Here is a 19,078-nt window from a genome sequence, read left to right as displayed (position 1 = left end):
AAATGTTAGATTAAATAGGTTTTAGCGTTTCCGTTATAAGATGGAACAAGAGCTTTAATTGAATTTCACAGACATCTTTAAAGACTATTAAGGTAATTGGAATGAATTGCTAAGCAGACAAATCAAATTTTCGAACTTATTCATGATTTAATCAAACTCCTTTTTTGTAGATTCAGTAGGAATTTAAAGAAGATTATCTATGTGCTTGAAATGATCATCCATGTTTTTCGAAAATTGAAACAAATTGCTTTTAAAAGATTTCCTTTTTATTCCATTTCTAAAGCTTGAATGATAGAAATGTTAGATTAAAACATTTGTTATAATCAGTGGTCGGAAAAACTACATTATTTTTGTAGTTTACTACAATTACTTCGTTACAAATGTAGTTAACTCTAACTGCTTTTTTTTAAAATGTAGTGATTACAAACTACTTTGGAATTGTAGTAACTACTTCCCTACTTTAAGAGGACGAACTTAGGTGTCGAACTTACTTTACACCTAAGTTGAAAAGGGTTTTGAATAAGAAATTGCCTTGCATTAAATATAAGAGAATTACTAAGAAGTGTAAGAGATTTCCTTTTTATTTTATTTCTAAAACTTGAATGATAGGAATGTTAGATTAAAACATTTGTAATAATCAGTGGTCGGTAAAACTACATTATTTTTGTAGTTTACTACAAATACAAATGCTTTGGAATTGTAGTAACTACTTCATTACTTTAAGAGTAAGAACTTAACTGTCGAACTTACTTTACACCTATGTCGAAAAGGGTTCTGAATAAGAAATTGGTTTACATTAAATATAAGAGAATTATTAAGAAATGTAAGAGATTTCCTTTTTATTCTGTTTCCGAAACTTGAATGATAGGAATGTTTGATTAAAACATTTGTAATAATCCGTGGTCGGAAAAACTACATTATTTTTGTATTTTACTACAACTACTTTGTTACAAATGTATTTAACTACAACTACTTTTTTTAATGTAGTGACTACTAACTACTTTGGAATTGTAGTAACTACTTCATTACTTTAAGAGGACGAACTTAGCTGTCGAACTTACTTTACACCTAAGTTGAAAAGAGTTCTGAATAAGAAATTGGCCTACATTAAATGTAAGAGAATTATTAAGAGATATTTATTCATGTTTACGTTAGCCAGTGTATTTCTAAACATCTCTTTCGAATTTATTTATTTAACTTTCAACTTTTGATGTTTTTCTCGGCAAAGGATATTTAATTTCACAAAAATGCTAGGAAATTATTATATACTTGCAAATTTGTTGATCGTTTAATGTCCTTTTATTTCCTCTAAGAAACTAAATACGTCGAAAATATGTTTCCTTTTTTGAAATAAGATCAATATTTCAAGAGTATACGTGCAATTCCACGCGAAAGTGTAACTAAAGGGCTTATCTATTTTTTGAAGTAGCTAGTTTAAATATTAGTTATACGTGATTCTAAATGCTTCATTCCCGTTAACGCTCAACTGCATCCTCAGGGGCATTTTCATTGCATCCATTGACGAATTAGTGAAGATTTGTACCCATCAAATTAAAAAAAAAAAAATGAGTTGCGTTACAGCAGTGTTTCTTTGCTGAACTAACATTGAAAATAGTTGCACAAGATTGCTACTAACTACTTTTTTTCGTATAACACTACTCACTACAGTACTTTCTTAAAAAAGTAGCACTAAACTATAAACTACAAACCACGAAAAAAAGTAGGACTACAGTAGTTTAACCATTCGTAGTGCGTTACCTCCGTCCACTGGTTATAATCAAATCAGCCGATATTTGTTATTGTTATTAACAAAAAGTGTTTGTCGTATAATTTTAATTAATTATTTAAAGATTCACTAACGGCGTTATACGAACGTTGCAACAAATATTAAGTCAGGAAGAGTACATATTATAAGGACTAGTTGGAGTTGCTTTAGGTCGTACCATTGAGCTATTGCCGACGGTATTTTATTTTATTTTCCCTCCGTCGTTGAGCAGCCGACCTAGTTTTTGGTTTACGATTACATATGTTCAACTCCGTGACCTTGTAATTTTGAACCTAAGAAGAAGACAAGGGAACTTCTGAATTAAGTATTGGGGGAAATTTTTGCCTTCGTGGATGACTTTTTCATGGATTTAACCAGCATTTACATTTCATGGAGTGGAGAACTACGAAAACCTTCCACGGTTAGCCTGGTGGCAAGGGGACTCTAATCCATGCTCCATCCACCACGGAGGATATTTTTTGTCGGCACTGTGGTCGGTGGGGAATGATAATTAAAACAAAAATTCGACCATTATGAAATACGATAACATAAAATGAATTTATATTTTACGAACGAAAATCATGTAAAATATTCTGAAATGTATATAACTTTTAATGAAAGGCGTAGAAAAGAGATTAACTATTTTGACAAATTAAAAATTCCTCGTTCATGAAGTGAGCACTTTTTTACCGGAAAATAAGTCATTTAATTAAAAGATTAAAATTTAATCAAAAAGAGATTGTTAAGTATTTTGTTTTCTATAGTAAATATTTAAAGGGAATATTGCAAAAAGTGTTCTGAAATTCCATTGGAACTGTTAAATTGCGAAAGTATCATGGTTTCTCTTAAAATATATGTATCATTTTTTGTTTTAAATTATTACTTACAATTAAGAAGTCTTTTAAGAAAAATTAATTCATTTTATTTTAAAATTTAAATGAATCTTATATACCTGGATCTTCAAACATCCTAGATAAAATTTTCGCAAATTAAATTAAGATATTTCAATTAAATGTTCATGTAAAAAGAAAATAAAATGAAAAGAAATTTCGTTTAAAAAAGTTTTGCACAAAATTTCAATTAAAATGTATGTTTTTGTTTGATAAAATAGTCTAAACTAGTTTTTTTTTAAATTCTTAAATTTTAAACCACTGATTAACGAAGGTTTTTCGTGATCGAAAAAAGCTTAAATTTAGTTAACAAATTAAGAATTCTTAATTGAGAGAATAGTTGTAGATTTTTAAAGCCAGAATGGCGGTGATCTAAATGAACACTACATTGTAAAACTACACCTAACATACAAAACAGCACCTAAAATACAAACTACATCTAAATATGTCATAGAATGAAAAATTTGAAATACCGTAATAATTACCCTAGAATCACTGAATCCCTTTAAATATTACTATATAAATAATGCTGTTAAAATCGGTACGGTTATTAAAAATTGATTATAATACCTATTTTATCTAACTATTATTTCTAAATGTTGGGAAAAAAACAATGTAAAATTATCAACTTTCAAACTCAAACGAAAAAAATTAACGTAAATTATTTTAAAATATTTACGCAAATTAATTTTTTGCGTGTACTTATTTTAAAAACGTTTATAACTTCTAGTTAGAACAATTAGGTGCCCTTTTATTTCTTTTTAGTTTTGAATTCAATTTTTCCTTATTTACAGTGCATCCTTTCCATTTAATAAGCCTTTACGAAAGCATTGCCTCTACTGCCCCTTGTGGACGCTAAATACACTGAATCACTTTAAATAAATATTACTGTAAAAATTACGGTATAAATTACGTTGTTAAAATTGGCACGGTTAATAAAAATTGATAATAATTCTCTTCCTATCTAACTATTGTTTCTCAATGTTGCGAAAACAATGTAAAATTGTTTTTTAAATTCACACTAAAATTTTTTTATTATTTTCAAATATTAAGTTAATTAATCATTTGCGTTTACATTCTTTAAAAACGCATATAATCTCCAATTGGAATTAGTAGGTGCCATTTTATTTCCTTTTAGCATTAAATATTATTTTTCATTGTTTACAGTGCATCTTTTCCATTTAATAAGTTTTTAAAAAAAGTAGTCCTGAAACAGCCCCTTGTGGACCAAGGTGTCCATGGATGTCAAGTTTCTACAATTTCCTGACAAACGGCATGATTCTGGCAATTTTCTGGCAATAGTAAGCGTTGCTCATGGGTCACCTTTACTAACCAGATAATCTGCTACTCATCGATTTGAAACTGAGTGGGCTTCATAGATGGTGAATATTATATGTATATTAATCTTAAATGAATATTAATCAGTGTCAGTAAAAGTTAATCGATGTTAGTGAATATTAATGAGCATCATATAAGAATTTACGGAATTAGCAAATGAGCCTTCATAAAATGATGGGAAATCATAATAAATTCTCTATCTTTTTGCGTGTCCAAGAGATTGATTCACTTAATGTGAAAATGATAGAGATCTACAATCCATTTATTACATAAAGAATTACCATTTTCTTTCTTGCTTATAGATTTAAGAAACAAATTGCGCAATTTGAAACTTTTTTCATACTATTGTACTTAAATTTTGCGTAGTTACAGCATCACGAAAAAAAAGTATGATAAAAATTACTTGAATATTGAAAAATTTACCGTATTTCTTAGTGTATGGGAAAGAGAGAATGCTCTGTAATTTTTACCGAACAGCTTCGGTAATGATTTTGATAAAAAATTATAATAAAACAGGGTTTCTTATTAGGTAAAAAAATTTGGTAAATATGATAAAATAAGGAAATTTGTAACGCTAAACCTTATAGCATGGCTGGCATAAAAACTGTTTATTCGGTTAAATTTCCTTTGCGGTTTTGTATTTTCACGATATGTAAGGCTTAAGAACTATAATTTCAGAAACTTGAATTTTCGATTAACCGCTACCATATGAAAAGAATACAAAATCAATGGTATAAACATTTGTAATTTTTTTAAAATTACATCATAATGTTTTTTTTTTTTTTTTTTTTTTNGTTAATTAATCATTTGCGTTTACATTCTTTAAAAACGCATATAATCTCCAATTGGAATTATTAGGTGCCATTTTATTTCTTTTTAGCATTAAATATTATTTTTCATTATTTACAGTGCATCTTTTCTATTTAATAAGTTTTTAAAAAAAGTATTCCTAAAAAAAGCCCTTTGTGAACCAAGGGCTCCATGGTTGCTAAGTTTCTACAGTTTCCTGATCAACGGCATGATTCTGGCAATGTAGTAAGCCACATTTACTAACCAGACAATCTGTTACTCGTCGATTTGAAACTAAGTGGTCTACAAGGATGGTGAATATTATATGTAAATTAATTCTAAATGAATATTAATCAGTGTCAGTAAAAGTTAATCAGTGTTAGTGAATATTAATGAGTATCATATAAGAATTTACGGAATTAGCAAATAAGCCTTCTTAAAATGATGGGAAATAATAATAAATTCTCTATCTTTTTTGTGAGTCCAAGAGAGTGATTCAATTAATGTGAAAATGATATAGATCTACAATCCATTTATTACATAACGGATTATAATTTTTTTTCCTGCTTATAGATTTAAGAAACAAATTGCTTAATTTGAAACTTTTTTCACAGTATTGTACTTAAATTTCGCGTAGTTACAGCATCACGAAAAAAAAGTATGGTCAAAATTATTTGAATATTGTCAAATTTACCGTATTTCTTAGTGTGTGGGAAAGAGAGAATGCTCTGTAATTTTTACCGAACAGCTTTGGTAATGATTTTGATAAAAAATTATAATAAAACAGGGTTTTTTATTAGGCAAAAAAATTTGGTAAATATGATAAAATAAGGAAATTTTTAACGTTAAACCTTATAGCATGGCTGGCATAAAAACTGTTTATTCGGTTTCCTTTGTAGTTTCCTTTGCGGTTTTGTATTTTCACGATATGTAGGGCTTAAGAACTATAATTTTAGAAACTTGAATTTTCGATTAACCGCTACCATATAAAAGGAAAAAAAAAATTTAATTGAAATTTTTTTAATTTTTTTTAAGAAAATTTTTTTTTTAATTGCATCATAATGTTTTTTTTTTGCCAGGAATTTTATTATTATGCTGCTTGGTAATTTTACTAGAATTTTTTCTCTCTGTGTATTAACTTTACGGTCTTATTAAAAATTTAATTATTATGTGTGTTTCAGAATTGTTCGGAAATTAAACTATGAATTAAATGTTGATTATTCATTGGTATTAAAATGATTCTAGGATTTCACAATCTGATAAATGCAAAATTTCATTAGGTTTTTTAATGCGCAATTTCTATTGAATATTTAGCTTTTTTTTAGTCAATATGATGAATAGCTTATTTCCAAGAATTTATATTTCTACTGATCTTTTGTCACCATAGTAAAAATTTTCAAGACTGCTCGAACTTACTTTAAGAAATTTTCTTTTGTATATCAGTAAATAATAGACAATAAATAATAAATAAAAGCATTTCGAATATTCTTATAATCGAATTTCAAATTTGCTCAAACGAAAACACCCACAACTCTCTGAACTCAATCATCAAATAGTAAGAAAATAATTATTTTGTATTTTTCGTGAAGTTTCGAAAGCGAAAGTCTTAATATTTGTTAATTGCATCAGCAGAGAATAAGCCTGGGGAATGTTTTCCCAGATTTATTGAGCTTTTGCAGGTAATTTATAATGTTGATAAGACTCAGCAAAACAAAACAATTCTTTAAGAAGAATATTTTACTCTTAAAAGTAAGCAAAAGTCACGCTTTAAGTAAAAGAATATTTAATAACAGTTGATTGAATTAAAGCGGAATAAAGTGAACTGTTTATAAAATGCTGTGTGTTGAATATTTTGGAAAATAGTTTTCTCCTTTGAAGATAACAACAAAAGATAAAATTAAATGCATTAGCTCAGAAGAAAAGATTTAGAGTCAAGTGCCTCATTTCTTACAAATTAATTAAATAATAGGTTTTAGGAACTATTTAGATTATTTTCTATTATAATGTAATATTATTTTATCTTATTCTACTATTTGAAAAAGTAAGTTCCTTTTATAATGAGTATTTACTTGGAAATATACAGCAGCCAAACTTAGTGCTTTATTCTCGAAATTTTAAATCGCCTTATTAAATCGATTTAGTTTTAATTTTAATTTCTGTAAAACGTACTTTTAACTAGACGTTTCAATTTTAAGGGAGGAAACACAATAAAATTTTCAAAAAGGAAAGAAAAACATGCTGCATTTTTCACACTTCATCCTTTTGAGAGTATTGTAAAAAAATATAGCATTGATTGTCATAAAAATGTAAAAGTTATAGAATATGACATTTATGAAGTTATACATTATATAGTTATAGTTATAGAAAAGTTACAGATCATGACATTTGCGCGCTATGAGATTTATGAACTAGTGAACTCTTACTTGCTGTAACTCTAGCACAATTTTAAATTGATTAATTTAAATTTTTTTAATAATGTTAACAATAAATATAATTTTCGTAGTACTTAGCAATTTTTAAATTGGTTTTATTAGGTTTAAGTAATCTACGGAAACATTCTTTGTTTTAGGCTTTTTTTTAATTTTTTTTTCTTCAAAACTCCACTATTTTGTGAAAAGAAACAGTTTTTAAAAAATCCTACATGCAACAAAAACTCCAGTCATATAGTTTAAAAAAATCAAATTGGAATCAATTTCGGATGGTTTTTTATCAACTTATGAACACAGCTAGTTATAGATAATTTGAACAAGTAAATTATAAGCATTATATCATTACAAACAATAATTTTCAAAATGTTTTTATTCATATAACATGATAAAATGAAGATTAACAAATATACAATAGGATAAAAAATTTATTAAGTTAAATTAATCACTATTAAAAAATTCAAGGTTTTTTTTCTTCTTTTTTACTGGTTTCTACTGCGTTGTTTTGATTTTAGTCTAGTGGCACGAAATTTTAACATAATTATTGGCTTTAACCTAGTTTTATGCTCAATGTCGTAAAAACGTGACATTTGCACCAAAAAATTGCAAATTCGCACCAAATATTTGTAAGCAACAAAATGGATGCAACCGTAAGAAAATATTTTTTTAATCTATTTCCAGATTCAATACCATAATGGCATACATTGTGCTTAAAAAATGCAATATATACTTAGCCACACCTTAAAATTGTAGCAAATTTGAGCGGTTAGGCCCCCTTAAAAGCTTTTAACTGTGTATCAAAATGATCAAAATCTAGTACAAGTTTATTGAAACTAAATGCAAAGCGAATAAGGTTTCATAATAGCTGAACTACAAATTACGATATGGTAAATTATAGTTTAATATTTACCATTTCTTGTTTGGAAATTTATCCAATATTTGTTTTTGATCATAGACTGTTTTGCTGCTCTTAATTGGAATAAAAGTAAACACTGTCAGCTGAAATTATTAGTAAATGGGTTTTAGTGATTTATGAAATGCATTGCATAGCAGCAAAATGCCAGAGTATGTATCCATTATAGATGTATATCAATGCAGGAATTAATTTTCTAAATATCTCCATATGTAATACAACACTCTGAAATCTGCTTATTGCAGTGTATTGCCTGAATGTAAAGAAACATATTATTTACACGCTTTAAAACTTGTTGCTACAGTCCTCCTGTGGTAGACTTTGCTATAGTACACTGTAAAAAAAATGCATCAAATTATAGTCAAAAGTGCCTGCGCTGTGGGAGCATAATCCGTAAAATCCATTTTACTGTAAGATCTATTTTTACTGTAAAATATTATGCCGTAATTTTTACATTGATATTTAATTATAGTAATTACTTACTTTAATAGTAATTACTAGTCCAAAACTAACGGTAAGTAAGATTTTTTTGTTATGTAACATGTTCCGGTAAAAATGCTTTTTACTCTAAAAAGTACCAGTACTCTGATTGCCGATACCATAAAATATTATATTATAAAATATTACTGTATTTTTTTACCGTAAAATATTATACCGTAATTTTCACATTAATGTTTATTTAATTCGAGTGATGTCGTGATTCTACAGTAATTATTAGTGAAAAAATTAAGGTCTATCATATTTATTGTTCTGTAATATGTCTCGATTTAAAAATGGATTTTATTTTAAAAAGTATGGGTATCCTGAGTACTGGTACTTTTTACAGTAATTTGATCCAGAATTTTTACAGTGTATATATTTTGCAGGACAGTGTCAATATTTTAACTTACACGTTATACATAAATATATTTTTATTCTGACTTTTTTGCCTGAATTTTAATTTGCAATTTGTATCAAACTGAAAAATACCATAATCTTGTTTTCTTTTTGGTCAAAAATAGATCTTGCAATCCAAAGTTTAAAAAAAAACGAAAAAAGTAAATAATATCGAAATCATATTTTTAAATTCAATTTCCAAGCAATATTTTTGTTATAAATACCTTTTAAATAATTTGTTACTATAAAATATGATGTTGTTAGTGAAGAGATAAACAAACAAAAAATCCCTTTCAGTTGAAATGACATTCTGTAAAATCATTTTAAGTTCGCAATAAACTTTTTTTCTAACCAGAACCATTATAGAAAAGTTAAAGTTGTTTTTGTAATGCTAACCACAAATATTTATCTTTTGATTTGTTTACGTAGAAAAAGATCATGGAACCACACATTTTAATGAATTTTCTTTCAGAGTGTTTACTTTCATGGAGACAACAGGAAAATAGTTGCAAACATAAACATTTTCAATGTAATCCTAAATGAGTTACTTTACCTTCGCTTCCAATTGTTTTGTCAACAGGAAACTGTTTTTATATCACCAACTATCAACTAATATCTATTGGTAAATCGCATTATGTGGATTAGTTTTATTTTCAGGGCCTATCTAAAATAAATATTGAAACATAACAATGTTAATCTTACAGTTTTGTGATCAAATTTTCGATCAATACTTCTTTAATTGATGTTTTACTTTTTACCCTCGCACGAAGAACGGTTATTTAACTAGTTAATTATATTATATATGATCTGTAATTTATCAATAAATTTTAATAAATTTCAATAAATTAAGGTATTTACTTGAACTTTAAAAATTTAATTCAATTAGTTTTAATCTTTAAATACTTATTTCAATGCATTATCTTTATATAAGTATTTTGAACACATAAACTTTCCATTCAATCTGGCTTGTAGTTTATTTATATTAAGTATAAACGGTCACACCTTCTACGTAGCGGAATCGAAGTACTATAAAAACATAGCGTTAGAATTAAAAGCTGCTACACTGACTCTAACAAAATCAAACTGTGTTTTAAGCTGTTTGAAAGTCAAGGCTTACAAACATAAATAACACGAAACACTCGCTATCATAGAATTTATTTTTTAAAGAATGAAACATCTCTGAGGTATTTCTCAATTTAAAAGTTGCACAAGAGTTACATATGAATAGAATCATGGTATCTAATGAAGTAAAAGAGTTACGACACATGGGTTAACAGTCTGAATTTTTGAGATTAACCAAAAAGAAGCAGAACAACAATTTCATTGTAGTTATAGATACTTTATGTATTCGGAATAAATATTTATTCGAGGTAATCTAAAATTTATATGTAAGTTTTTTTTCTTGATTTAAATTTTTTTTAAAAAAATTTTAAGTATATATTATACGCAAAAATAAAGTTATAGAACCATTGATTTATGAAACAGCTAGATTTTAAAGTTTGCAACAACTATATTTTACACTTTTATCTAGTTATTAATGCTATATTTGCATCATAGCTGTATAATTTTTTTGATTATAAGTTAAGTTAAATTGAGGATATGTCTATATGGATACTAGTTAAAACGTTTTGCTAAAGGACTGAAAATAAATATTTATTTTTACTCTTACCAGTTTATGAATAATTTACGCAACTTAGGTGTAGTTGACTTCTCCTTTAGATAATTTCTTATTTTGATGCGGAAGAAGAAAACGAGATTCGAGGTCAACCTCGATCGTCAATTGTAGTAAGTAATTGTAAATTACATATAATGTAGTAAATTTTAGTAAATTGTATGATGAGGTAAATTGCAGTAAATTGCAACCGACTTCGTGGTTCTTCTCTATCGGACAATTTTGAATTTGTACATGAATTAAATGAAGCTTTAAACTATTTTCTGATGCAAAAGAGAAAACATGGATTAGGAAACACATAATCGCATTTAGTGGGATTAAACAATGCAATAAAAAATTCCTATCAAATTACGGTCAAAAGTACGAGCAATTACATTTCATCATAAATTCCATTTTTATCGTAAAATTTTACGTAACAAAAAAAACTGATATTCCGTAATACTTACTGCAAAACCATTGTGATTAAATAAATATTACTGTAAAAATTACGGTATAAAATTTTACTTTCAAAATGGATTTTATTCTTAAAATGGATTTTACGGGTGCTGCAACTATTTACCCGGTATTCTTTAAAATGTAGAATTAAACTCGTACTTCGTCCACACCAAGTAAGTTTTTATAATAGTCTTAAAGGATAGGAAATATATTGTAATAAACAAGAAATTTTATTATTTTTTTCATTAGATCGTCATCATTGGTATCGTCAAGCAAGAGCTCAGATCTTGAAAAATTTGAGAGACCAAGAGAGTTCGGCCATTGCCAAGAATATCATTCTGTTTATTGGCGATGGGATGGGTCTCACAACGGTCACGACGGCCAGGATCTTGAGGGGTCAGCAGAAAGGATTGAAAGGAGAAGATTATGAGTTGGCCTTCGACAAGTTTCAACACGTGGCTCTTGCAAAAGTAAAACAGAAATTTATTTTCAATTAAAAAGAATTGAATTCATGTTCATCCTAATGATTAATATATAGCTTAAAAGATTGTAATAGAATGTATAGTGTGCCAAAAAATGGACCACTCTGAATAACTTTTGATCTAATGAGTGGATCTAATGATCTTTTAGGAACTCAATCTTAACGATTCGAGGGAATGACCTCAAATGTACTAATTTATAATGTATACGATATTTTAAGTTATGACATCAGACACAAAATCGAGTGTTCTCTGAATAAACATACCTTTTTTTAACGGATTCGGGTTTCTGACCCAAAAAATATTGGGGGTGGCCACAATCTGGGAAATACAGTCAGCGTTCCAAAGTTTGAACCCCTTAATGTTAATCTTACTTTATGCGTATTTCGCTATATTTTGAGGACTTTTCAAGCGAATTGAGAAATTTTTGCGCAAAATTATAAAATATATTTATTCAAAAATAATTTCATGCAAAAAATAACTTTCAGTAAACATTTATTAATTTTATCATTATATTTAATAATGGTCGAACTGTAAAATACACAACTTTCTGCGACATTTTAAAGAATATATTATTACATAGCAAAATCCAACTTTTTGCGTCATTTTACAGAATATATTAATACATGGCAAAATACAAAATTTGAGCAAAATTGGTAAAAAATTTCTTGAGAAATTTGATTTCTCAGGAAGTAATACACTGATTTCGTTCAAATTTTATGTTTTGCTATTTAAAATTATATTCGTTGAAATGACGCAAAATATATATGTCTCACAATTAAATATTTTTCGATCATTATTAAATAAAACAAGAATAAATAATAAATGCTTACTAAAAGTTATTTTCTGCTAGGAATTATGTTTGTATTGACAAATTTCATAATTGTGCCGAAAGATTTTTCGGTGCTCTCTCCTGTTTAAGCTAATGGAACCATACTTCTCAGATTTCAGCTACCCCCGAATTTCGGGGGTCAGAATTCCGAATCTATCGAAAAAAAAATTTATTCAGACAAAGTACGTTTAGGAGTCTGATTTCTTTAGTTAAAACATTGTCTGCACTTATTGATTACCATATTTTAAGTCACCCCTCCAGCAATTAAGTTTGAGTTCTAGAATGTGAAGATCCGAATATTAGATCAAAAGTTATTCAGGGTGGTCTGTTATTTTAAGAACTGTACATTCTGTAATATTTGAGCTCTAAAATTTTATAAAATAAAAAAAAGAAAGGATAATATTGGGGTAGTTATTCTAGCTATTCAAATACAACTTGTCCAGTTATTTTAGACAAATTTGAATCAAATTAAAATTATATTGAATACAGAGTTAAAGAATGTTTTTCGAATTTTTTTCGGTCTAGTAAAAACATTTTCAGGTAATATGTTATTTTCTTATAATTTTCGATAATTTCTAACATTTATACATGATTGTTTAGCTTATTCCAAGCCCAATTCTTCTACACTGTTAGAAATTCATCAGAAAAAACGGTTAAATAACAATTTATTTAATTGTTATTTTACCATATTCAAACAAAACAGTCAAATAACCATAGATGAAACGTATTAAAACTGTTAACTGTGCGAGAAACTGTTTTCATCTAATACGGCTAAACAACCGTAATTTTAACGCTTCAACTATGCCAACCTAATGAAGATACTTCCTTCCTTGCAGCTGGGTATATGTTATAGCCGTATGGAGCGGTATATAACATATATGGGTATATGTTATAATCTGTCAATCTCATGACCAACTGAACAGGGATTTGAAAAACAGTATTGGTATCACAATATTTCCTGCATTCTCTTCAACAAATGAAGAACCATCTCATTCAGTGTCCTAATTAACTAATTTCATAAACTAATTAAACCCTATTCCTAAGTTCAATTGATAAAACACAACTCAACCACGACCTTACTCCAATGCCTATTATCTAACGAAAAGCTTAAATCCAATGTCCAGTTAAATTTATTTCAACGATTTTCAATCCTTGCTAAATGTAATTTGTTAAGAAATCGTATTTCTATTATATTCATGTTTTTTTAACCATACCAGTTGTAAATGCTTTCAAAACTGTAAAGGTAAAAAATGTAATTTATACGGTTGTTTTACCGTACAGACTGCTGACGGTTGTTTTACCGTAATTTTAGAATGAAAATTGCTACAGTGTTCGCTGATAAGAAAAGTAACGGAAAATTACGATAAAATGAAAAGCATTTTGGGGCATAATTTTTAGTTGAAAAAATACTATGTCATTTAAATTATTTAGGCTTAGGGCTCATGAAAATAAGTAAAAAAAATTACAAATATTACAAATATATAAATTTACTATATATATTTTTCTTATGATATTCATTTGCTGACAGTTTTAGAGACAAAACCTACAATTTTCTGACTTATCACAAAAGATTTCCTGCAAATAAATAACATTTTTCATCTACGTTTTACTTTAATTTCTTTAATGATGTAGAAAATTTGATGCAAGTAAGTTTTAAGTTCTAAGTTTTGTGAGTATATCAAACATATATATATTTGTTTCTTGTGTCAAAACAATTGTAAAAGTGAAAGCACGTATGAAACATCGGAATTTTCTGCAAATAAAAATACTAAATAAAGAATATGTATTTACTTAATTATTCTTTTTGTTTGTTAAAGTTCTCTATCAACAACAGTGGGTGTAGTTTTATTTCGTAGAAACACTAAATAGAGAAAGGAGCAAAAGTAATTCCCTTGAGAAATTGTGCACAAGATTAGCATTGAGCAAAATAACTCTCGTTGTTATAATATAAGGCTAGACTCTTGCATTTTCATTGAGAAATTTTAAATATTCTGGAAAACTTATTATTTAAACATGCGAATGTGTATCTTAGCTGTTACTAAAATTCGAAATGAAGAGAAACGCTTTATGACATGAGTAAAAATTCAAAATTAATTTAAAAGTCTCGCATGTTTAGTTTGAATAAAAACTAAAATTTATTAAAAACTTCTTTTTTGTAGATAACTAAAAGCGCGCGCATCGAAGCATTTACTTAATATTTATTTCCCAGTTAGAAAAATTATAGTTTTGTCTATGTAAGATTGATGAATTTATAATAAAGATTTATATTCAAATTGATAAAATTATGTGTTCGAAAACCTGTAATTGAAATGTAATAAGAAATAGTCATATTAATTTGAAAAAGTGAGGGTTAACTTTTTAATGCAACAGAGTCCCTTTCATATAAAATGTTTTGTCCTCAAGCAAAAATATATCTTGGTATTTTTCAATTACAAAAACCAGTCTAATAGTTACTGAAACAAATCTGTTAGATTATAGCAATTATATTTGTTTTAAAATAATAAAAAAATTGAAAAGTTGAAATTTAAAAAAAAATTGTATTCAAAAGTTTAACGTTAATAGATTTTGCAAATTAAAGAAATTTCAAAGATAAATAACCGTTCTCTTAGAATGAATGCAAATAAAGGCAAATTTAAATAAATAAATATTATCAGGAAGTGAGCCGCATTTGGGAGATTTAACCTTTAATGCAGAAAAAGACACCGGAGTTTCATGTTGTATTTCATAACCAGAAATTATTGAAATGTAAATTATAATATGTTTAACTTATTTTGACCCAAATTAATGCAAAATAATGAAAAAAGTATAAAAAATAGGTTTCACAAAATTTCTGCGAGAAAGGATAAACTGTTTAAGCACAATCGGGAAACAATGTTTTGCAATTTATTTTGATTATTTAATATTAAAGAATTTATTTTGATTATTTGATATTTACCCAGATATGAAAGAAGAAAGGAAAAAAATAATATACCTTTCCAATTAAGGTCGCAATTTTGTCTGAATAATATTTTATCAAACAGCGGAAAGCAATTTCTGCTACAAATTAAATTATGTAGTATTTTATTATCAACTGGGAGAAAACTCATTTTAGGTGATATTTTCCGTTTTGATCAATGTATACACGTTTTTTAACTTTTAACCTTATATAAAATACTAATTTTTAACTAATTGCTTATATTTCTACGTAGAGAGAAATATATATTAGGTGAGATAATGAAATTTTTACAGAAATGTATTTAATGTGCTTCGTTGATATTCCTCGTGTTATATAACATTTTAATTCCCTCTGTTACGTTTATTACGATTATAATACCAGTTATGTCCAATTGAAACCAGAAAAAGGGTTTAGATTTATATATTTCTTTGAATTAATTCTCTTGATATGTTCCATAACTTCTCCAACTGAAGACCTAATTCTGCAGACCTGCTGAAATTGTGGCAGGATAAATTTCTCTTGGTCAAACATCATATGGACAGGTCAACTCTACTCGATTTATTTACCCGTATAAAGAAGTCCATCGCACTTATCTTATAAGAGATCAACCGAAATTGTAGCAGGATAAATTTCTCTTGGTCAAACATCGTATAGACAGGTCTACTATGCTCGATTCATTTACCCGTATAAAGAAGTCCATAGCACATATCTTATAAGACAACAGCCGAAATTGTAGCAGGATAAATTTATCTTGGTCAAGCATCGTATAGACAGGTCTACTCTACTCGATTCATTTACCCGTATAAAGAAGTCTATCGCACTTATCTTATCTACTGTCTTCCATTTCCCTTCATAGACCTGACTACTATATTAATCGACTTTACTCATATAAATGAGTGTTCTATTTTCCTCTGTAGTATATTTTAATAAATTGATGTCAATTAGTTATTTTTAGCAGAGTATTAAATTTAAAACACGTCATTTAAATGGAAATGTAAAAAAAAAGCTTCCTTTTTAAAGGGAGATAAAATATGTTGCGTCTTCTGAAAGGTATAAGGGCTAATTTATTGCATATAATATTGATTGCATATAGAATATATACACTACTATCGACAGAATTATATACCAATGACAGAATTACATATTAGTGACAGAGTCGACTCTATACCAATGGCGTGTTAAGATCGCAAGTCTTTCATATACACGTGTGATTTAAAAGAGAAACAATATTTTGCCTTCGATATAACAACTAAAGAAGTACCAGGGTGTTCCATTAGCATAGAACCAGTAACTAGTATACATATTTTAACTCAGAACAACAAAGTTCATATACAACACCACTTTAGTAGCTTCAATCTATCATTGATTTCATTAATTAGAGAATCTGTATTCCATTATTATTCTCATTGTATTATATTCTCATTGTATTATCTTCTCATACTTTTAGGACAGTGTTTCTTATGCATCAATTTAGTTCTTAAGCCACAATCGAATCGTTAAAGCTTTGGAGCTGAATTTTTTTAAACATATTTTTCCTGCTGTTTTCATTATTTTGTATTAATTTAGGTCAAAATAAGTGAAAAAAATTATATTTAGTAATGAAATAATTTATGGTTAGAAATTATATTATAATAACTCTCCAACAATAACTTGAGCAACTAATGTTATATAGATATACATAGTGTTGCTTGAAAAAGACAAGGTATGTCGCCAATAATTGTTATGACCGTATGCGTCACCACAGCACAATTCATATTCAAAATTTCCACAGCAATTTTCTTAACCATCAAACATAAATATAGATAATTACTTCGCAACTTATTTCTTTAAATATGCAGCATTTTTTAAATAAATACTTAACGTAATAGTAACTGTTCAACGTTACTTGAATTATTAATTAAGACAACCTAATAAAATGATTGTCTATAGTGTTTCCAATAGTCAGAAAAATACCAGATTTTATGGTACAGTGTAAGAGGAACATAGATGTATATTAATATAGATTATTATTATTAGTGCTGAATGTGTAATAATTTTATTTTTTTCTCATTTTAGACGTATAACACAGATAGTCAAGTTGGAGATTCCGGTGCTTGTGCAACAGCTTTGCTCTGCGGTGTCAAAGGCCGTTTCGAAACTGTTGGTTTGGATGACAGTGGAGTTTACAATCGGTGTGACACAAACGCTAGAGCGAAAGTTGTTTGTTTAGGAGAATGGGCGCAAAGTGCAGGTAAAAATTACCTCATTACTAAAAAAACAGTAATATCCCTATTGGGTTCAGATTTTGTTGAGAAATTGAAACGGAAATTAAATTTTGGTAATCATATATTAAATTAGATGGTAGCCAACTTGCTTCGTAATCTTCATAGTTAATTCCAAGAACTGTCTTTGCGGAAATTTCCAAGCGTTTTGCTGATTATTTCTTTTTTATACAATGACCCCAAGCTTAACTCTGACCTCACAAGCTGAGAGAATCTCACACAATCTGACCTTCACTAAATATTTGTGGCCCAGTTCTCGAGTCTGGGCTGAAAGATAAGACCAAGTTCAATATATATTAGACATTCAAGAGTATTCCAATTCAGGACTATTCCAATTCTACATCTCAAAAATGACTGCGAACTTTTCGGACAATTCAATATTTTGAATAACAGTGCCGAGCAAATATTATGTATTTCCAAGTAAGTATTATCCATTTTTTCAGAGATCGGTCTTATAATAGTGATAGCATCTAACTGCGTAATTTTCGTACTTCTGGAAGTAATTGGTTCATAGACTTATACTTCTGTTTACAAAATTAGCGCTGCACTAACGTGGAGATGTTGTAATGTGCAGTGAGGGACACATTTTCATTGAAATTTAATTAAAAGATTATAAATAGGGAAATATCTGTAGAATCACTGAGGGTCTCAGATCTCTTGAGAGCAGCCGAGTAGTGGGGGAGGGTCTGTAGTTGCACCCTGTTTTAAAGATTGAACTATAAGTGCTCCCTCCTCCAAGATCATGACACTAAGGTTCTTGAACACCGCTTATTCTTCGTTGCACACTATATTATTTCATATGACCGGCATTGAAAAAAGCCCCCCTAATTCTGAGATCACGCTACTATAAATTTTCAACTCTGTAGCATTGTACTTTTGACCCCAACCCAGAAGACAAGAAAACATCCTGGATCAAGCATATTGGACAAACCAGCCTTTGTGGAGGACTTGACGGACCAGATCGTTCGTTCATAACGCTTTCAGTCTGGTATGCAGGTTGAAAAATGTCCGGCTTAGTTAACCGAGTGCAGCATAACCAAGTGCGAAGCATGGTTATGCTGTAATGCTGTGTGGGAGTAAAAACGGGTTTACTCTTTTACATGTAACAAAGTATTTAACAATTATTAGTCTGTTAAATTGTTATTTTATATATTATATTATATAGGATTAGAATTAACATATAACCAAGAATGAGAATTAATATTCTAGCGACTTACAACCATACTATATATATTCTATATATAATTATACTATATATATCTTCCAGACTATATATTATATATTCCGACTTCAGAATTGAATTGCTAGATAAGTATGTTAAGGAATAGAGAGCTCCTTCTCCTACTCGCTATCGCTCACATACTTCCAACAATTGCTAAGCATTATTTTGTTTTATTTAGCTTCGCAATAAATTATGTAATCGAAATTTTATCCGGTTTGTTTTACAGTAAAAGAACAGCATTTAAA

The 19,078-nt window shown here is 28.2% G+C and overlaps 1 protein-coding gene across 1 annotated transcript in view; it reads left to right on the top strand.

Annotated features, from left to right (window-relative positions):
* The window catches only part of LOC107441958 (alkaline phosphatase-like), a 91,841-nt gene that overhangs the window by 58,789 nt on the left and 13,974 nt on the right, over positions 1–19,078 (top strand). The window contains exons 2-3 of the mRNA XM_043050591.2: positions 11,354–11,574; positions 17,406–17,580. Of these exons, the coding sequence (XP_042906525.1) occupies positions 11,354–11,574; positions 17,406–17,580 (396 nt within the window). The remainder of the gene's footprint in view (positions 1–11,353; positions 11,575–17,405; positions 17,581–19,078) is intronic.

The sequence above is a fragment of the Parasteatoda tepidariorum genome, chromosome 3, assembly GCF_043381705.1.
Source record: "Parasteatoda tepidariorum isolate YZ-2023 chromosome 3, CAS_Ptep_4.0, whole genome shotgun sequence".
NCBI classification, from domain to species: Eukaryota; Metazoa; Arthropoda; class Arachnida; order Araneae; family Theridiidae; genus Parasteatoda; species Parasteatoda tepidariorum.
The sequence above is the reverse complement of the archived record's forward strand: the minus strand, read 5'-3'. Positions and strand labels throughout refer to the sequence as shown.